The 22662-nt window shown below is 37.1% G+C and overlaps 1 protein-coding gene and 1 long non-coding RNA gene across 2 annotated transcripts; both read left to right on the top strand.

Annotated features, from left to right (window-relative positions):
- Positions 1-143: 143 nt before the first annotated feature.
- LOC142986549 (uncharacterized) lies at positions 144-8133 on the top strand. The gene is made up of 4 exons (XR_012960395.1): positions 144-242; positions 469-534; positions 667-787; positions 5214-8133. It is a non-coding gene; the product is annotated as an uncharacterized LOC142986549 (long non-coding RNA).
- On the top strand, positions 932-5222 carry LOC142986548 (uncharacterized). Its single transcript, XM_076135064.1, has one exon. The coding sequence runs from the start codon at positions 1172-1174 to the stop codon at positions 4067-4069; it is 2898 nt and encodes a 965-aa protein (XP_075991179.1). The 5' UTR covers positions 932-1171; the 3' UTR covers positions 4070-5222.
- Positions 8134-22662: the final 14529 nt, after the last annotated feature.

Here is a 22662-nt window from a genome sequence, read left to right as displayed (position 1 = left end):
TTAAATATTAAAATAATCGTATGCTGTGGTTTACCGACTTCTTATAGAATATTATTTATATAAACTGCCTGACAGAATATGTAGTTAGCACATACTTTGAACATTGTTGAACGAAGCGTACGGGATAGGTCTCGGCGGAATATCGATCGGCGTGGGTAAGGCAGACATAGCGGCTCGCAAACTCTGGGCTACATCTCTGCGCCGCCTCCAAGCAATCTCGCAATATCAGCATTTATTTTCAGGTAAATGGCTATATTATATACTTCGGACTATTTAAATTGTAACCCTGTGTGACTAGATACCTGCTGGCGTTAAAACGAGCGAGCTATTGTTCCGAATACTGCGACCGTTATTTGCGTAAAATTTTATGTAGCTCTTTCATTGTGCAAGCTAATGAAAACTTTATTGCAGATTATCTACTATACGTAAAGACAATGTCACCAATAAATGTATAATGTTTGTTTGCAGAGTTCCCGCACGACGTTCATTCCCGCAGACGCAAAGAGGCGAGCTGACACCACTACTAGTATAAAAGTAAGTTCACAATATTTTACTCACTTAATTAGTAAAGGATGATTTCATATTAAGGGTGGTGGAAACAATCAGTTAACTGTTCTTGTGATCAAGTGAAACAGTTTAGCTCAGCTCTTTATTTCTATATTCCAGATGTCGGAGGCAGAAGATCTATAGACAAAAGACCATCCGCTGCAGCCGCCATTCAACGATGCTGAAGCGCCGCTATTCTATCAAACGCTGAAATATGTAGTTGGAAGCCGTCGCGATAAAGGTGCGATCAATAGTAATAAGTTAATTTCCATTCAAACTAATTTTGTGGCAAAGGGTACCTAGTTTCCAATGCTAAGAAAAATATGATATTTATTTTAATTATAAGCTAAGATAACCTAATAATAACCCATAAAAATGTTATCTCATTTTGAATTTTTAAAACAAAGAAATGTAATGACAAAACACAAGTTAGCTTCATAGCCAAATAAAAAATCATAAGCCCATACTGTCCCACTCTTGGGCGAGCGTCTCCTCGCGGAATGAGCCATCCAAGCCTATTAATATTATCTAATTGATCAAATTAATTGCTATTCTTGGTCCCGTATAGTAAAGGGGGTATGATAAGACATTTCTACTACTATATAACTTAATCCGAGAACTAAAAATGCAGAACCCCCATCCGCGCGTTGAAGAGGTCACAACGGTCGTCGAAGACCGAAACATGGTACATCATTCGTACATTCAATATGGTCAACCACAATACCAACCGCAGTGGTATCCTGCTTTATCCATACCGGGACCCCAAAACGCTCAAATGCTCAATTCTCAAGCGCAGCAGGCAGCGTATGACCCCACTCGGTTGCAGCCGGCAATACCACCCTATCCATACCCACCAGGGTGTGGGCCGTCATTACGCCCGCCGGAAGCTGTGGGACCGGCTGACGCACCGCCGCACCGAGTAGCTGAACCGAGAACTGTGCCAAGCACTACACTGCTGCCCGGGCAGTTGCCCTGTTTGCCACCACCAGTCACTAACCTTGCCGAAGCGCAACACTACCGAGCTGCTGTCCATAACACAACTATAACGTCAGGGCAGATGCCCTGTTTGCCACCACCAGTCACTAACCTTGCCGAAGCGCAACACTACCGAGCTGCTGTCCATAACACAACTATAACGTCAGGGCAGATGCCCTGTTTGCCAGCACCAGTCAGTAACCTTGCCGAGGCACAACACTACCGAGCTGCTGTGCAGAATACTTCACTGGCCTCCGGGCAGTTGCCCTGTTTGCCAGCACCAGTCACTAACCTTGCCGAGGCACAACACTACCGAGCTGCTGTGCAGAATACTTCACTGGCCTCCGGCCAGTTGCCCTGTTTGCCAGCACCAGTCACTAACCTTGCCGAGGCACAACACTACCGAGCTGCTGTGCAGAATACTTCACTGGCCTCCGGCCAGTTGCCCTGTTTGCCAGCACCAGTCACTAACCTTGCCGAGGCACAACACTACCGAGCTGCTGTGCAGAATACTTCACTGGCCTCCGGCCAGTTGCCCTGTTTGCCAGCACCAGTCACTAACCTTGCCGAGGCACAACACTACCGAGCTGCTGTGCAGAATACTTCACTGGCCTCCGGCCAGTTGCCCTGTTTGCCAGCACCAGTCACTAACCTTGCCGAGGCACAACACTACCGAGCTGCTGTGCAGAATACTTCACTGGCCTCCGGCCAGTTGCCCTGTTTGCCAGCACCAGTCACTAACCTTGCCGAGGCACAACACTACCCAGCTGATGTGCAGAGAACTGTGCAGGGTACTACGCTGCTGCCCGGACAGTTGTCCACTTTACCACCACCAGGCAGTAACCTTGCCGAGGCGCAACACTACCGAGCTGATGTGCAAAGCTCAGTATACCCAACTCCGCACTTAATGTTGCCGACCAATAATATTCCGCAAATACCAGCCCTTGAGGGGACTAGACCTGCAGGACCGATATATAATCATCCTGCGACTATGCAGCCCTACCGAACTGATGTGCAAGGCTCAGTGTACCCACCCCTTCACCAAGTTTTGCCGACCACGAATTATACGCAAATACCACTAAATATTCCAAGTTATGTGGGAGCAACAGCCGCGGGTCAGGCAGCTGTTGGTCCAGGCGTCTCGCAACACTACCAAACTGGTGGGCAGAGCTCAGTGTATCCAATGCTCCACCAAGTATTGCCGACTACCAATTATACGCAATACAGCAACCCAGCTCTGGGTCAGATAGCGGCAGGTCCCTCAGCTGTAGGTCCCTCAGCTGTAGGTCCCACAGCTGGTGTTGTATACCGAGCTGATGAACAAAGCCGTGTGCATAATTCGCTGCGCCTGCCAGTTCCATTACCAACGAGCGGTTCACAACCACGCTGGCGGGCTCCCAATCAAGCGCGACAAGGAGCACAAGATGCGTTTCATCGATCACCAAACGCATCTAACCGTGAACAAAATAACAGTTCACAAGAATCCAACGGAATTGAAAACGCTAACACGGACAACAGCCTGTTAACAAAGTTTATTAAAAAGAAGGGAACTTTAGTTGCCGAAGGCAATCTATTAGACTTGAATCTAAGATCGTTGCGTGAAGCACGCGCGGAGGTTAGTGAAGCACAAAAGGAAGGACGCTCGGTACCTTTAAGGTTTACTGAAGAAATAAAAAACTTGGAAATAAAAACCCGAGATAAATTAAAATCCGTAAAAAATGATATCATGACCCTTAATAATCTGATTTTAAAATATGAAAAAGTTTCTTCGTCTAGTTCTGGTACATCCCAAGACAAGTTCGATCCTAACGGCCACTGGTGCCAGGATTGTAACGTGTTCCCGTTGACAGTCTCTGATATGTTAGAACATTTACGCTCACCTGGACATTTCGAAAAAACAGTGAGCCAAGGCTCAGCGTGGCATAGCAAAATACCGGTAGACGAGGATCCACCCCTGTTCGCGCCATCCGTAGACTTGCCGTTACGAGGAATGCAATTCCTGGAATCTGCGACAGTATATTACTGCAAATTGTGTGACAAGATCATCAGAGACGAAGATACTACAATAGAACATTTAAAATCGGTGAATCACGCCCGCAGCTATTTAGGACTCACTAGAAGTACTCCATCATGGGAAAATACGTGGCGATTAGATCGAGAACGAGCTTTTAATGAAACACAAAGCAATGTGACCAATAACGAGAACAAAAAAGAAAACCACCCGGTACAAGATCCTAACACAGCAGAATCAAAAGGTAAAAAGCTAGATAAGAAGAGTCTAGGTTATGACGCCGCAAGGGCCGCCGAGTTTATCGAGGCCGCAGAACGTGAGCAGGCCCTTGAAGCCGCCGCTGCCATCGAAGCCGCTGCGGGCCCCGCTGCCAACCGGGACTCACCGGTGCCTGGACCGAGCTGGCGATACGATGAACCGCCACGCCAACCACAGAATCGCTCCGATAACAATGCAGAATTATCACCGTCGGAGGAACAAAACCCAGTTACCTCCCTGCGACGAGAACTGACGGCATATTTGCACACTATGCAATGATTTGTAAGATGACGCACAAACTATAAGTACCGAAGTTAATGCTGAACAAACTTCAACACGTATTTCTTTTTATTAACTTTTCGCACTATTTAATTATAATATTGAACTTTGAAGAATGACAGAAAAGAAGTATGGTAGATAGTAATGTTTTAAAGGATTTTTAGATGTCGTCGTGACGGACGCTACCATGTCAATGAATGTTAATTGAATATTATTATAGCAGAGCGAGTTGTCGCTGCAACTACTATTTGTTACCGGTAGGAAAGAAGTAAAATTAAGTAATTAAGAATTCTACGATGCCCAATTATTTTGTTTTAATTGTAAATGTTTTTTATAGTTTCGTGTAAAGATCAATAAAAATTACAATATTATTAATAAAATAATGAATTTAGATAATATGCTCGTTTTGCGCCCTCTTTTATATATACGGGACCAATGACCGGTGAAATTTGGGTATTTACTACATGTTCCAAAAAGTATTTGACAATTTTATTTAATCGGTGCGTCGTGTTTGGAAAATGGGTAGGCTTTGATTAGGGGTTGCTCGGTCATGATGGTTTATTGGTTTTATTAGCACTTGCGACTTCCAAAGTGTACGCTGTACTTACAATCATTGATTATAATTATACATAATATGTATGTACTCTGTTGCTTTAAGCGAGTTTTTTATGCTTTGTGAGCTATATGCTAAGAACACACACAATGTAAATGTTTAATGATAAGTTGTCAGAAAAAAAGGCAGAATAATTTATTGCTTTTTTCTTTTTGTTCAACTACATACAGTGGAGGTTATATTATACCTACTGTGTGTTGACTATGAGACCCTTGCCCAGCAGTGGGACAGCCACGGGTTATTAAAATGTCTCCCAATAAAAAAAGAATATGACAATTACTTACCTAAAATACTTTGCGTAGATGATATAATTGTTTAATGTAGTTGTCTATTATTTTATGGTGGATCCACACCTGCCCGTACTGCAGCTCAAAGGGTTTCAGTGCGACGGCGAACCATAATTGTGATGATTAAATTTTGAAATGTTTACCTTGTGCAACGTCTGCCTCTAAACTGGTACTATGTTTTTTCATCGCGATTTTAAAACTAACTGCTCGCGAAAATGCCTAATGTGTGATGCTGTTTGCATAGGTGTGGATCCAGCTTTGAGTTAGTACAAGCCCTGTTTTACGTGAACTCAGAACAGAAGAACGTCGTGCTCGAGTGTCGTTAGCGTGACAACTACTTGTAATTATTATTATACTATCTTGGGGTATCCCGTTCATTTTCCTCGCGTACATTGCGTACGCTGGGTTCGCAGATTTTCGCATAGCATCGATATTGCATAGCTTTCGCCAGCTCGTAGGAATTTAAACGCTTAACATAATACGCTTCTTGATGGAATATTAAATGTCTCATTGCCTAAAATTATATTTCAATGTTTAGTTTGCAATATTAGATGATAAGAAATTATAATTAAGTGGCTTATACAGCCTAGTATTTTAAGATGTGAATGTTCTTAATAGTTGTGGATAATGCCGAGAAAGATATTTTCGCTGTAATAAGACTTGAGTGTTGTACGCTACCACTGTCTTTAGTATACTGCCGAAGTTGTCGTAAGCGGTAAACGGGTATGTTTGGTGGAAGCAACTAACAAACAGTATGAATACCCTCGGCTTTCGATAACTTTTATATCCGAACAGGCTTCAAGGAAACTCTATTTAAGTCTTCAAGCCCATGCAACTATCTTTTTATATTTCTAATACTCTAACACAATATGCTGCCTTTGTCATATTTAGTTACTTCTGCAAAATCAAATAAAATTAAGTCCGGCGATGTCTTCGAATTATTAATGAAATATAAAAGTGAATAAGGAACGATATACGTTGCGTAGGCGGTACGAGGTGGCTGTGTTGATAAGATTGACTGGTTTTTAAATATTAAATGTATGACTTAGTACCTTCTATACGCTTCGAATGTCCATTAAATATTATTTCGATAGATTATAGTCAGATCATTTTCGAATGTGATAATGCCACGGGTAAAGACTGAAACGATTTGTGAGACAATAAGTACGAGTGAGACTGGTTTGCCGTGGCAACGTTATTGTCTTGAGTTCTTTTAATAAAATGAAATTAAAAACAGGGAAATTTATATTTTAGACTAAACGGCCAGTCGTTTAGAAAGACTTTAAGTCAATTTTGTTATTATATTTATTACTATGACTGTAATCGTGCAGGGTTCTAATACGAGAGGGTTTGTTTTCAATGTACCCTATCCTACTTTTAATGCCTAAGTGTTATTAATGTGTGCCTAAGAAAACATATCAAGGCAATTAATTTGTGTAAAACTAAATCGAAACGACCAATTAGATGGTGGTCCAGATACTAATTGAATTGAAACAATTTTGATCAAAATTTATAAATTTTCGTTTACCCTTTCTTCTGTATATAGAGATCCCCTATTTTCTAAGCATTGTCTATACGCTTTCTGTCCAACGTGCGCCGGTAGCAGTAGCTTAGTAACTCGAGCCGCGCGCACAACTATGTATAACTGCTAAGTACATATGATAAGCTCATAGGGCTACGTGCTACGTCTATGAACTGTTTAGCGTCGACATTTTGTGATTTTAGATTCGTAAGCACGTGGTCTTTATACATATTGTAAGTGTCTGATGGACGTTTCTTGAGGTTGTAAGGCTGGCCTTCTCGTACCTGACGTAGGTCTCCTGCCAGCCTTCCAGCCCCGACTCTCGTCCACTGCGACGTGGAATTAAGTACCGCGAAGCACAAAAATACAGGGACACAGTATATTATTTTTATATTATGATAAGTATGTTTTAAACAAATTTTTTATGGAAAAATGCAGTTCAAAATCGCGGCGTGTCAATTAAAAATATTTGATATTTATTTAAAAAGCATATTTTATTTTAAAAAATCTAAAATACATATTAATTTAAGAAGCATATGTTTATTTAAAAATACTATTATAAATTAAGTAGCGTTTATGAAAAATGCCAATTCCTTTTGTACATGATAGTGTCGATTACGTTATACATGGATGTATGTCATATACCTCTGCCTCAACCATGTAACAGATTTGATAATGTGTATGTATTATGTATGGTATAGTTTCATAATAATTTTGGTACATCTATGTTGTTTTATAAAACTTTTGTAATACTGTGCTGAATGATGAATTTGATGAAACCAGATTTTATATGAGCTTGTTAATGGGAAACGTGTCGCGAGACATTTTAAAACGCGTCACTTGTTGCGATATGTCCCAAGAATCATGACGCTCCCGGCAAGTACCGATGGCATATAAGCGTGTGAATCTGGACATTGAGAGTCATGGGAGATACAGTATTCATAAGAACTTGAGGGTGAAGTGATAGCCGAGTGGTACAAGTTGGTACCTCCCACGCAAGTGGTTGCAGGTACAAACCCGAGGCAACACACCAATGACTTTTCGAAGTTATGTGTGTATTAGAAATAATTATCACTTGCAACGGTGAAGGAAAACATCGTGATGCAACCTTGCACGCCTGAGAGTTCTTTAAAACAGTTCTTGAGTATACAAAGTCCCCAACCTGCTATTGGCCGGCGTGGTGGACTAACCTAACCCCTCCCTCATTACGGGATTAATGGGTTAAACCTCTCATCAAAAAATGAGAGGCGTGGCAGCGCGCTCACTGAAATTGCATATGCATAGGCTACAATGCCAGAGTGTAAGGTCACTTTATGCCTAACAGGCGGCTGCAGACACGCTCTCATACAAAGATTACTTTCCTCACCATACCTCAATTTATCGCACAGTGACTAACACGACACATTTCCCCAATAACGAGCGTATTATTTACTCGGTGTTAGCATATATCGTATTTGATAAGCCTCTTTGTATACCTAAGTAGATGTGCCAATGAAATGTTAGATTTAATCTCAACGTTCGTACAAGAACGATTAACATGTAATACTTAACTAAAAATAAATGTCTGTTTAATAATAACTCTTGTAATACGTACTTAATCAAACTTTTTAACTCATAATGTAATCAATTTAATAATAATAAATGTGTGTAAGAACATGTTTGGGTTTTAGTCATCTCCTTTTATTTCTTTATTTGTTATCATACCTTCTTTCAGGAAACTAAAGGAAAACAAATACAAGTAACTTATGCAGTAGAATATTTTAATTTTTCATAAAATAAGTACATTCTGATCTTTACTATTCAAACATAATTAAGTAAGAAAAGTTATATTTTAACAACACTGAAGGTTAAAATCTTTGACACATTATGTACTTATGTAAAATGTTGCCTAGCTTCAATAGGAATGAAACCTTGCTAAACTAGTCCCAAAAATTAAGGGATATAAAAAAACATCCAAATTTTTGGGTGATTTTCAACAAGCTGTAACTCTGAGTAAAATGGTTGTACAGAAAAAATAAAAACAGCAAATTGTAGCTCCAAGTGTCTAGTTTTCAGATATGACCATGATTTTTTTTTGTCATGGCCAGGTCTGGAGAAATCCTACGAAAACTACCGAAAAAAAAAATTCCAAATTTTTTCCCGTCTAAAAAAAGGTCCACGGGCTTCAAAAAATTTTTTTTATTGTTTCGTTCAAAAGCCCTTTTAGAAAATTTAATCTTCTTTAATTTGCCGTATTCAAAAAGCCTGTACGACAATTTGCCGCGGAGTTATCGTCAATCAAAGCAAAAAAGTTCTTTTTGACTTTGATATTCAATAACTCCGGAAATAATGATCGTACAGGAAATCAAAGGAGGGTTTTGAAAACTGCACAATATTCTCTATAAGAAAATGTAAACATCTTTGAGAAAAAAAAAATTGAATTGAAAACTCGGACTGAAAAAAGGACAAAAATTCGCAAAATTAAGGATATTTGGATAACTTGGTATAATTTTGGATAAAATGGATGAACGAAGGATATCGTCGGTAATTTTTCAACCTCAAAGTGTGCCCTAGAATCCCTCAAAAATTCAAAGCGCTGCGATGTTTTTTTCATTGTGCCCCGAAGCTTCAATCCCTGCAAACTTCAAAATATACCTAATTGACGGCTGATCATGAGGTTTCAGCAGTCAGAAGCTTAAAAGTCTGACGACCAGTCTTACTGAGGGGTATCGTGTTATAACCCAGCTGACTGGGTTGAGGAGGTCAGATAGGCATTCGCTCCATGTAAAATACTAGTATTCAGCTGCATCATGTGACACTGGAAGCCGACTCTAACATAGTTGGAAGAAAGGATAGGCTGATGATGATGAATTCAATCTGAATTTAAACTAACAAACCCTTATTCCCGATTTCTGAGGCACAATTAGCGGTAGTTTATGTACTCCAACTGTTTTTTTCTATAAGTTTAAATACTATTGAATAGATAAACTATCGCTAAATGTACCTCAGAAACCGGGGGTTAGTTCACTCCTTGGGTAATTAACATTTATGATTCAATAAGGGAAAATACTGCAATTGCGTTCCTCCTCGTCGATTAAAAAGATATTAATTATGTAAGGTTTTGACAGCCGTCGCCGATGATTGTCGGGTATTACCCAATAGAAATTGTACGCGTATTTGTATGTTACCAGTTAACTCGCGTGGCTCCGCTCGCGTACAAAATTTGAACCCCTAATTCAGTAATGCTATTTTCTACAGTACTATTGAGGTTCCAGAATTGAAGGGTTGAACATTGTCCTTTAAAATTAGTTTCTACGGCACCCGCTAGAGGTGCTGATCAGGTTTTTATACGACTTTCGTCGATAGTCGTAGAAAATCAGACAGTAGACTAAAAGCATATTATTTTGAAAAGAATAGGTTATGTGTGATCAGATACTTGTGAGTAACTGTCAACTTAATATCCTGAAAATCAGTTCAGTGGCAACAGACGTAACTAACAGACAGACTTTCCCATCATATTAGTAAAAATTTTAAGGTTTTTATTAGTAGTGTTCAAGAAACGTGTAATATCGAAGAGTTTAAACGTTGCCTCCCCTATGAAGGATGGGTGAGACAATTACTGGTACTAAAGGCGAATGCAGTTTGTTTTAAAGTAAGAAAGGTGATACAATAACGGGCAAGTCTTTCGAGTTAGTTTGATAGTATTTTTTCTCTATGTGGAAGTGAAAAAATATACTAAAAGTATCCATAATTATATTATATATTTTTTTGTAATTGTTTGTAATGCATGTTTTTGTTATTTCTCTTATCGATAAAATTTCTTTAACATGTCTTCTTGGGGATAGGCAAAGTCTGCAATTCTCAACAGCCAGCCTGGTGGACTCAAAGACTAAACACTCCCTCGATCGGGAGGAAACATTGCCTAGCAGAAGATGAATTTTGCATAATCTTTAAAACACTACATCATTTGATTATTATCTTAAAACTAGCTGACCCGCGCAACTTCGCTTGCGTCACATAAGAGAGAATGGGTCAAATTTTTCCCCGTTTTTGTAACATTTTTTACTGATACTCTGCTCCTATTGGTCGTAGCGTGATGATATATAGCCTTAAGCCTTCCTCGATAAATGGGCTATCTAATACTGAAATAATTTTTCAAATCAGACCAGTAGTTCCTGAGATTAGCGCGTTCAAACAAACAAACAAACTCTTCAGCTTTATAATATTAGTATAGATTTCAACAATGTGAGTATCTCGATAGCAACTGCAATACGTAGGTAATTACTATATCAGTCGGTCAACGACCTCGAACACCAAAACAATAAGTGAAATATTACTTCGCATTGAAATTCCCGTTTTCAATACATTATTTAAAGTACACGCTACTTGGACACTGACAAGTTCAGTAACATGTGTTTAACGGAGTGATGAGTGTTACCTAAGTCCTGTCTAAGTTATGGAAGCCTTAGTGTCTTAACACACTATGCCGAACGTACGCGACCGAAGTTCGGCATGATCACGCCTGCAATGTTATTTGTATAAAAACCCTGTCTCACTAGGACGCCATGGCGGCGTCCCCGGCTACGTATTTAAGCAGTTAGTATTGAAATGTCACCTTGCCACACCGTTGCCACGTGAGTTAGGTGACATACATTTCATGAGACAGCACATTACGCCGAAGTTACATTGTTATATAAGCAACGTAATTTCGGTCGGGCGTTCAGCTGTAGTGGACATATTATACGCAACCGAAGTTCGGTTCTATTGCCGACGAGCATCTAGCGGGGGAGGGGAGTACACTAAAGACATAACACACATTAAGTAACGCAACTGAATCGCTGCCGAGTAAGGCACTTATAGTGTGTCATATTAGCCGAACATATGTCAACGTAAAATCAGCCGCGCAACTTCGGCACAGTGTGTTTTGTCACTTAATTTCTAGTTCCTACCCCTAAGGAAGGCTTTGGCGACGGTGTACGTGGTGCCGCTATGAAAAACTAATGAATTTTGTAGACTAGGTATTCGACAAGGGTTATTAAGGAACCCTACGTCTGTAGGAAATTATTTTTGTTATTTGCCTGCGATGTTATGTTTGAGATATTTTACCATTCAATAAGAGTCGGGTGGCAAGTTCATTTTTTATAGATTTTTTTATACAGTCTCTCTTTTCTATCTACAGGAGACATATTATTGTCAAATATATATTTTCTATAATAATACTAGTTCCTGCACGAGATTACGCTGTAGAACGATTTCGCAGCATAAAAAAGTATCCTCTATAAATTATGCCAGATTGTAAATCACCAGTGCGAAAATTTTCATCAAAATTCTTTTAATACTTGTGGCGTGATTTAGTAACAAAAATCCTCACATCTTAACATCCAAATTTCATATCTATACTAATATATAATATTAGTATAGATATGAAATTTGTAAAGCTGAAGAGTTTGTTTGATTGTTTGTTTGTTTGAACGCGCTAATCTGAGGAACTACTGTTCTGATTTGAAAAATTCTTTCAGTGTTAGATAGTCCATTTATTGAGGAAGGATATAGGCTACGTATCATCATGCTACGACCAATAGGAGCAGAGCACCAATAAGAAAAAGTTACGAAAACGGGGAAAATGTTGACCCATTCTCTCTTATGTTACGCAAGCGAAGTTGCGCGGGTAAGCTTGTTTATAATATTAGTAAAATATAACTGTATAGTACTCACCATCAACTTGGATTTTCTCCTGAGAGTCCCGTATTTTCTTTCATAGTAACTCATTGTTAACACATTCAAAACCCACACTTAACAATTTTATCACGATTTTTCTAACACCCTTAACTTAACACTGAAGAATTTATTACACTGTTAGTTTGCCTCTTTATAAGCCTCAGTTAGACTTTTAGTATTATTCACAAGATACCCGACACTTTATTTGTTAGATAGTCTATCCGCAGACCGCGAAATCTTCACTTTAAACCCAATCACAAACACTTTTTTTTAGCAATATTTTCGATAATATTGTAAATTAACGTATGGAGAATTTATCAGAAAAGCAGTTTTTTTTTCAAAAGTTATTTTAAATAGAGCTACAGGCTTACTTTTCTCCAAATTTGACGTACGCGACCGTTTCAAAGTTGAAAGGGAAGCCTAAATTTAAAATTTTGAGGTTATAACACCGGTAAATACGTTTATACGTACAAAAGATGATTTACGATAGTAACTAAAACAATGTTTGTTATCAACAGCCACAACACGAATAAGCGATAAATAAATAAATTAATCAACGAGTTATTATCAGTATACAATATGATTTGTATTGACCATTATCGATAAGGGCAAGGTCCTTGTGTAATCATTTGTTTTTTTTTTTATTTGCAAGTGGAATTATATTTATTACCACGCGACTTTGAAGGAAACAGGGTAAAGAAATTTTGGTTATGTACGCAAAATTATGATTTTTCGTTGTACGTGAAAATATAATTTTGTATAACATTCTTTACTTTTTTGTACTTTGCTGATTTTATATCTGATTCTAATACCTATTTGTTATAGTACAAGTAACTGATAGTATTACAGTTAATGCAATATTTTAAAATTGCTTACTCTTTTATCAATTATTAAGTGTTCGTTATTGCTTAAAAGTATTATAGAAATTAAATAGATTTTCACTACATATATAATTGCGATTTTAGGAATTCACGCAATATGTGTATGATAAATTTACAAGTACATAGTTCTTTATCGAGATAAACAAATGTTTATGTGATCTAGAAACACTTACATAGTATTTTCAATTATTATTTTTTCTAGGAATGCTTATGTGTCGCGACTTTTAAAAATAACGGACACAAACCAGACCCGAAATTGTTATTTTTGGATCGCACAAATAATTTTTCCGTGTGGGAATCGAACCCACGACCTCCCAACGCACGTTTGCGGCGTGGCGTCCTAAACCACTTTTGTTTCGGGTCTGGTTGTTAGTTACTGTGCTCGCAAAAGCCCCCCAATACAATTTAATATATTTATTTAAATAAAAATTTTCAAATAAATCTACCTACAATTTTTCAGCAAATTCAAATATAAAATTTTCAGCAACTCATCGTTTGTCAATAAACGTTATCTATTATTAGAGCCACAGTGCATTGACCTGTTGTAAATAGAGTAGACTGTATCGGCCAGCACGCGGTCAGCTCCCACGGTCCATGGTCAGTCAGGTCAGTGTCAAGGTGCACTGGCTGAAGTTTATTTAGGTATATTGTTTGTTTTTGAACTTGTAACGTTTAAGAACTATATCTTCGAGAAAACAAAGCAAGAGCGTAAATGAAGAACTTACATTGTAATGCTAATTTTTTTTTTTCTAAGGTAGTCAGTGCGTTACTAGAATGTTTTTTTTTAATGTATTTATTTTATTAGCAGGCATGCAGTTGTATACGACTGGTTATTTCTAGCTGTTTTTTTTCGGTGCACTTAACTCGCTCCTTCAATGCAAAAGGGCCACAACTCAAAAAAAAATGAAAATCGTTTTATTGCAAAAATGACACCTGAACCGACTATATTTTATAGTAAAAAAAAAACCCCCATCATTTTTGCTTATATTATGGCTGCACTGACTTACTGCCCTTTTTGCATTAGCTCACTTTGACAGGTAATGTCAGTGCAAAACAGCCACTTTGCGAGTTGCGCCCGGAGATTCAACGCAAATGCTCGTCAGTTGCATGAAAAAGTGCCACAATCCAAAATATGTCTGTGTTGGGTGCAAAATTTCAAGTTAATGTGATTATATTTTACAATACAAAACTGCCATATTTTGGAAAACGTCCTTTTTGCATTCTAACTATAGTATTTGTTACCATATTTTGTAATACAAAAGTGCCATATTTCTGAAAACGACCGTTTTGCATTCAAACACTAGTATTTGTTATTATATTTTGTAATATAACAGTAGCATATTTTGAAATACGTCCCTTTTGCATTAAATTATTGTGGAATAAATAATCATTTTTACCGTGCTAGAATGGGAAGGCCAGAAATATGACCGTTTGGTATGCTAATAATTTTAGTTTTCGTTACAATTTTAAAAATAAAATAATACATTTTGATGCAGGCAAAGTAAAGAGGCACCCTTTCCTTTCAAATTCCTCTTTCAGGGGCAAGATCCGACCAGTCCTTTTCAAATGCGTCTAGGTCATCCCGCCATCTCCATTTAAGTCTCCCGCGTCTGCTATGACCATCTTCTGGCATCCAGTTGGTAGATATGCGGGTCCACCTTTCCGAATGCATATGGATAATGTGGCCGGCTCAGTTCCATTTCAGCCAGGCGGTCTTCTCCCTTACATCGGCTATGCGAGTTTGGGAGCGCAGTATAGAATTTCGGACGTGATCTGTTCTTTTGATGCATAATATACTATGCTCCATCGCTCTCTGGCTCTTTCTGGTTTTCCGTAAGGGACCATGTTTGGGCAGCGTAGGTAAGAACGGGTAGTAGGTATAAACATGTCGACGAGCTTTCGTTTCAGTGACAGTGGAAGGTTACCCTTCATTAGCTCTTTCCTGGACCAGGATCTCTTTCAGGCACTTGTGACACGTTTGTCCAACTCTTTGTCCCGTCGGTTGTTAAAAGAAGTTATCTGGCCCTAGCAAGTGTACTCGTCGACATAGTCTATGACGTGCCCGTCTACCTCGACCCTACGTTTTGTGTTGTTGGTCATAACCTGGGTTTTTGTACAGTTCTTACTCAGTCCAATCTGAAGGTTTGCCGTGCTCAGATCTTTGAGCATTGATTCGAGTTCCGATGCCAAAAAAGAGAAGAGGACTATGTCATCTACAAAACAATGGTTTATTAACTGTTTACCACTTACAACTATACTTTTGATTGCCATAACACCGCCAGGCTCCTGAAATTTCTCCGAGGGTGCTGGTAAATAATTTGGGAGATAGCGGGTCTCCCTGTTTCACGCTTGGAATGATATTGTTGTCTATTGCTTTGACGAGTTTGATGTATGAAGGTTCGATTCTACATAGTATCTTTAAGTAGGACTTGGATGGAGTGATGATTCTATGGCGGAATGAGTAATGCTGTCAAAAGCTTTGGAATAATCCACGAATGCTAAATATAAAGGCTTATAAAACTCAAAAACCTTTTCTATTATCTTATTTCTTTAATGCTCCTGCTGCACTCAGTCTACTCGTCACGTTACCCATTGATGATGATGATGATTGATGTTTAATTTTACTAAATAATGAAAGTTACGCACAACGTTGATCTCAATAATTTTACTTACTTAATAAAAAGTTAAGATTTTTTCATTTAGATTGTTTAATACGATGTTTTCCTGGTCTATTCAGTTATGGTTTTACTTAGTAATTATTATTAAACTTTTTGATACGGTTTATTTACCAAAAAAGTACAATTAACCATTTTTATTTGTAAAACTGTGTTTAATTTTTGACATATTTCTCATAATATTGGTTCAAATTTTGAATGCAAAAGGGACTTATATGCTTTTTTCTCTTAATAGGTAACAGCTATTACAAAGTTTATTTTGTAGAAAGATAGAGCTAAAAAATACGCATCTAATGATATATTAACATCCTATATTTAATAAATAAATATATGAAATGTTATAAAAAAACAGTTTCAAAAATTTGTTTTGGCTCTCCTGTAAAATTTATAGATTTCGATTTGTGGCCCTTTTGTATTCAAGGAGCGAACTGTGCCAGCGTAGAAAGGCACGGTTTTCGTAGGCTCGCTGCTACAAACTACCACCACTCCCGACGACGTCGCCGGTTGCCAGGAACATGACGTCACAAGCAGGAGGTGGAAGACAGACCCAAGATAACACACCAATGACTGAATGCATTAGAAATACTCTATAACTACTCTGAACTACATCATGATCTGCCGGATTCAAGTGAATTTAGCATTTTCGTCCACATCTTAAATTACATTCATATGAATAAAAATGAATTACCGAAATGTATGTACGCGCATAACTTTTGAACAACAGAACTAGATTGGATAATTCTTGTAATGTGCTTGTAACTGTCGGGAGAAGGTTTGTATGGGATCGATGGGATAAAAATCCCTACTGAAATATAATCAACGGAATGAAATCGTTCTATACCTGGACGAAGTCGGGCCAGTCCGCTAGTATGCAATAAAATTTAAAGCACACACGTTCCATTATTATCTTATAATACATTACCTACGCGTCTATCACTAGTACCTAATAATTATTTCAAGAAGCCGCGCTAATGTTTCTGAAGTGCCTTTATCATTCCAAGGGCTTCTGTACTAACAATGAACAAAACGTTAATTGTACTTACTTTTCCCGTAAAAATTATATAAAGTTGGTTTATATAACCTTTTCGAAAGGGTTCGTAAACCTGACCTATGTAACTACGGCATTCTTGAGTTTGGACCCGCCGTGGCAGTAAATGTCGTCCCTTGTGATAAATATAAATAAAGAATTAGTATATTTAAAGATATAAATTAACTAAGACATTATATAAAAGTGTTTCGGATCTTGGGACGATAGAGTCCCGGATGTATTGAAGACGTGCATCGAACCTAGGGCTCAATAAGTAGAGGCCTTTTAAGACTGCTTTCATATGCAATTTAATGTGTGTTATTGAAATATAGCAGTCGTTTTTTTATAAAATTTGCCGAGATCGTGAATCTAAAGTGTCCAATTTACGCATAAGTTAATGTAAAATTAATCGAATGAGACATTTATTTCATGGATACCGTGGTCTGCGATAAAGTGACGTGCAGGTTTTAAGATAAACTCTAATAAGAATTTAATCGGTTACGGAAATAGTGTGATTGCTAAGTGAAATGATAACATATCATATATGACTGTGTGGTGTGTGACTGAAACTGAAACTCTAATCGGGAACCACCAGGAACGAATAATTCAATTATACTTGAGTAAGAACTCTTTATCCATATTTTTATTATATGTGTGTTTAAATGTTAATAGTGATATGGCTAAAGATAGATGAAGTTTCTAGCTCAACATAACGCCGCGCGTGTGAATCTGCATAAAAGAAACTTGTAAGACCGACTGAACTTGAGATTTCACCTTACTTTTTTGGACAGTACCTAATTAGAATTGAAAACGCTAGGATATTGTTACATATATTATAATATATATCTAACTGAACGTTTGGCGCAGTGGTTTAAATGGTCACCTCGCCGCAACAACCGTAGCGCCGCGTGTGGTGAGTTCGAATCCCACCCAGGACAAATCTTTGTTTTGCGATTATTTGTTCTGAGCCTGGTTGTCAATTTATCTATATAAGTATATATTTAAAAGTATATAAGTATGTTTATGAATTATTTGGTTACCGTAGTACAGGCTCAGCTTACTTTGGAATCAAATGACCGTGTGTGAGTTGTCCAACAATATTTATTTATTTATCTAATAGATAATCCTGCAAACTTATGACGCAATGTTATTACAGGTCAACGGTAAACAAGAGTGCGTGTCATCTAGTTCTGTCGGTAGGTATATTTAGTATTTAAGACATCAAAACAGGAAGCCTATTATCATTGACTAGCTGACCCGCGCAACTTCGCTTGCGTCACTTAAGAGAGAATGGATCAAAATTTTCCCCGTTTTTGTAACATTTCTCGTTACTACTCCGCTCCTAATAGCCGTAGCGTGATGTTATATAGCCTATAGACTTCCTCGATAAATGGGCTAACTAACACTGAAAGAATTTTACAAATCGGACCAGTAGTTTCTAAGATTAGCGCGTTCAAACAAACAAACAAACTCTTCAGCTTTATAATATTAGTATAAGTAGATAGTATAGATAACATTGCTTTCAAGTTTCAACGTTGCATGCAGATCTTAACCCACAGGCTATCGTGACGAAACAACGCCTTTTGAAAAACATATTATTTTATGAAGATAATAAAAATTCATACCTATTGAACTTGTTTTTCTAGTTTAACAATGAAAATTATCTTAGAAATTCATTGTAAAGAATAAATGCCTATCAGAAAATCATTGTCAATGTCACTGCTACAAATATGTTTGCCTAACTTGACCTTTGTGGGCTGATGCAATTTTTACATTGTAAAAGAATTGCGTACAAAGAAACTATCATATTTCTATCTCTGAAAATGTACAATAGGGTGCAAGGTAAAGTCAAGAACGTATTGTAGTGTTGATTTGTCTAAATAGGTATGCTAGATAAGGAATTGCGTGCAACTTTGTTTGTGTAAAAAGATTTATATTTCTTCCGGTTGAGTTACAAAAGAATTCTACACTATTTTGTGATGCGGCCATGAAATAATCTTATGAATCAGTTCAGCGGGGTTGAAGATTATTTACCTACTAACTACAATAAATTTTAGATTTACATAACAAGAAAACATAGCCGGAAGAAAGGCTTGGCTGATTTTAACCCTTGATCTGTCTTAGCAGTGTTAGGAAAAACGTTATGTCATTGGTAATGAATATAAAATAAATAAATGTTTGGTATGCTATAGCTTTTGATGATTACCAAAGATTTGCTAACGTATCAACACACTGAATGAAACTTAGATTTTTGCATTATTAGTAACATAGTTTTTTTTGTTATAGGTTTGTTTAGAGTTAAGTAGACTAAACTAAACTAGGAGTTTTCAAAACTATTTTAAATCTCAAATACTACTGTAATCGCTAGAACGTTAAATTGTTTAGTTTGTTACATTCTAACTCTACTATAACGTCCTATATGAGCACGTCAAGTTGCCAAAAAATATATAGGTTAATATTCGTTTTTCCCTTTTATCTTTTTTCAATTCGATATGACAAAATGGACCACAATAAAACATATTGGCGCAGGATGTTTGAATAACTCAGTATAACTTTCCGTATTAGAAACCATTATCACCTGAATGTAGACCTAATTATTAACGTCACTAACAAAGATTAGTCTAGACCAATAAAATAAATTATGTGAAAGCCGCTGAGAAAATATCTGTCATTATAATTACTCAGAAAATCTAGTACCCTACTCTTCAAGTAGATAAAACAGTTATAATATTCATTTAATAGTATTTTTTGTGTCCGGCTTTTTACCCATAAGAGGGCTACTTTCAAGCGATAGATAAAAGAGCAAATGTAATTTTAAAAATCAATATTCCATTATGTAAGTTAACCGGTACTAATTCAGAAGTAGAGAACCTACAAAAGTACCTACCTATTACTAACCAGCAACTAGTAATTTCAGTGTATTTAAATATTTATCTTTCAGGCATTTACGTATTAACACTAACCATATTCGAACCTAATTTATTACCCAACAAAATAACTTCAAAGGTCTCTCAAAACCTGCCAATATTAACCTATTTATTCATAACCTGCTATGTTAATTAAACCAGTTGATAACAAATTCTTACCTAATAAAATAATCTAAAAGAGAAATCAATTTAGTTAATTACTAACAAAATCTTAACTTACTGTGTAACTAATACTTACCTAGTAATACTTACAACATATAACCGAACAGGCAAAGCTTATAATAAGTTAAGTATATAAGTAAGTATAAATTAAGATATATATATATATATATATATAAGTTCTAGATAAGTATTTACCAGCTACTGAACAGGCAAAGATTATTAGTTCTGGATCAGTATATTCTAAGTAGTATCCTTTATTAGGCTAAAACTATATCTAAAAGGATTTACAGAAGCTGAATGCTGTTACAAGCTTTGGCTGAAAAGCCTATAAGTATCCTATGAACAAAACAGTTTACTTATTCAACAACACTACGTTGTTAGACCTTAGTTTGTAGATATACTTACAATAGTCGGAAAATTTTACTAATTACTAAGACAGACCTTTTTTTCATATCACTATCTACTTATATCCCTTCATATTAATCAATGGGTATCCTATTAGAAAACCATCTGCCCCGTAGTACCAATATTAAGCCAGCCATCGCCCATTCCTGTAAGAAAAATTAACTCTCCTTGGCTTATTCACGTCCATACATCTGGTCATACAGCCTACAGGACCGCCGTACATCTTCAAGTCTGCTTTTTATCAAAGTGTAGACGATAATCTCATAATCATGCTATCCTTGTAGAAAATCCCAAAAACCTTATATATGTACCTGCTAACATCCCTGATCCGACTGTTTTACTTATACCTGCAACTAATTATGTTATTAAAAAAAACAGACAAGCCTGTCTTCAGATCACTAACTGATTAGTATCCCTTTCTATAACTTAATAACTAATCGTCCATACATAATATTATATTATAGAATCACGCATTATTCCCATTGGAGTAGGTAAAGCGGATATAGTCAGAGAATGCCATCAGGTACGATTCTTACAAACTTCCTTTGCTTCCTTCACAAGCATACATCTCTCATACGTCATCAGACGTCATGTGTAGTCTTATTACAACAATACTTACTCATTTGAAAAGACTATACTTAGTCTCATATAACAATGTACTTATAATTCTTACTAGTCAGATATACTAAGCAGACAAATCTATTAATTTCAAAACGCTGTCTACATATTTTCCCTTCCAATTGATCAATGAGTATCCTATTAGAACCATACTTACTTATTCGACATCACTTTCAATTAGTTCTGCTTATACTTACGAGTTCCTATTAGAAAACTATTAGCCATTTACAACCCAGCTATTGAGCCATTATGTTAACTGGGAATATGATCAGCGCCCTCTAGCATATTAACCGATTCATGGCCAATGACTCAACAGTTGAGTCATTAAAAAACCTTTAGGAAGGCCGATGGCTCAATTGGTGAGTCAAACCAAAATTGTATAAAAACGGATATTAAAAAAAAAAACACTTAAACTACCATTTTTCAGATCTCATTAAACATTTCCGTGAATATCAGACCTGGCCCTTCAATTTAGAGAATATTTTTATTAGTCAGGTGTCATAAACCTTTTGTATAACTGCCGCAAAACATCTTGTACACTTTTTTGTAAAATCGATTGACTACAGCTTGGAAAACCTTGATTTTCTTTATCTTCAATTTGTTGATCATGGAAATCAGTAAACATTGCCTGGCTACATTCAGTAAAATCGTCGTAGTCCTGATTATCTACAAATAGTATTACAATAATAAATAATGATTGAATAATACTAAAATGTTTACTGCCTCTGCAATATTTCATTAAAACCAACAAATACTACCTTGAAACGCCATATTAACTTTTATTATCCACAAATTCGAATAGGAGAACACAGTAACACGTTTCTGGTTGTCAGACTGGCTCGAATGATGGCGAAAAGCATTAAATCATTACAAGGAGCCAATGACTCATCAGTTGAGTCATCCTTCAGGGAGGCCGATGGCTCAAATGGTGAGCCACCGACCAATGAATGGGGCCTGGCTGAATTGTTCACGAAAATGAAGGTGGCAATGAATCGGTTAATGGAGAACTAACTCTGACACATGGGTCAAGTGATATGCCAAAAGGTACTGAAGAGGAGCTCGTGGCTTAGATAACAATAGCCACGCTGATCGGTCTGTTGAGGTAAAGCTACGCTTGGCGAGGTTGTTCTGTGGATGGGTGACCATCTTATACATATCGAGTTCCTGGGCACGTTTAATTGTCTGGGCTGTAATTTTAGAATATCTATGACAGTCGTTAACAGTAGTCAGAAGCTTGAAAGTCTGACAATTAGTCTTACCGACGAGTGTCAGATAGACAGTCGCTGTATGTAAAATACTAGTATTCAGCTGCATCTGTAGAGACTGGAAACCGACTCCAACATAGTTTGGAAGAAAGGCTAGGCTGATGAAACGTCTACTGACTCCACTTGTCGAAAATAGTGTTAATACGCTGTCAACTCCTCAGCATGTTGATCTCCCTTCAGACGGCGACCTTCTTATTAAATGGTCTTTCGGGTTTTGGTAAGTGTACCCTTAATGTTATAGGACAAAGTAAATAATGGGGTAATAAACAAAATCTAATAAGTATAACAAACAAAAAGAAGCTGTTAAAATAGATTTACAAGTAGCATTGCAATAGTCTCATTTAAATCTTGATTCCAATAAGAGTTGGGTGCTCTGCTTGCAATATTACTTGTAAAGAAATGAATATGAGTCCATAATATCAAAAAGCTCTGTATGTCTTTTTGTGTTCTCTATCAATCAAGAAAACAGGACAGTGAGGAGAGAAGGCAAAAAAATCAAAAGGAAAGATTAATT

Source organism: Anticarsia gemmatalis, chromosome Z (assembly GCF_050436995.1).
Source record: "Anticarsia gemmatalis isolate Benzon Research Colony breed Stoneville strain chromosome Z, ilAntGemm2 primary, whole genome shotgun sequence".
Lineage (NCBI taxonomy): Eukaryota > Metazoa > Arthropoda > Insecta > Lepidoptera > Erebidae > Anticarsia > Anticarsia gemmatalis.
This window is presented reverse-complemented; position numbering and strand designations above follow the sequence as displayed.

Bases quoted from the DNA above. Each gene is read 5' to 3' on its own strand.
- LOC142986548 (XM_076135064.1), top strand. From the start codon at position 1,172: ATGCAGAACCCCCATCCGCGCGTTGAAGAGGTCACAACGGTCGTCGAA.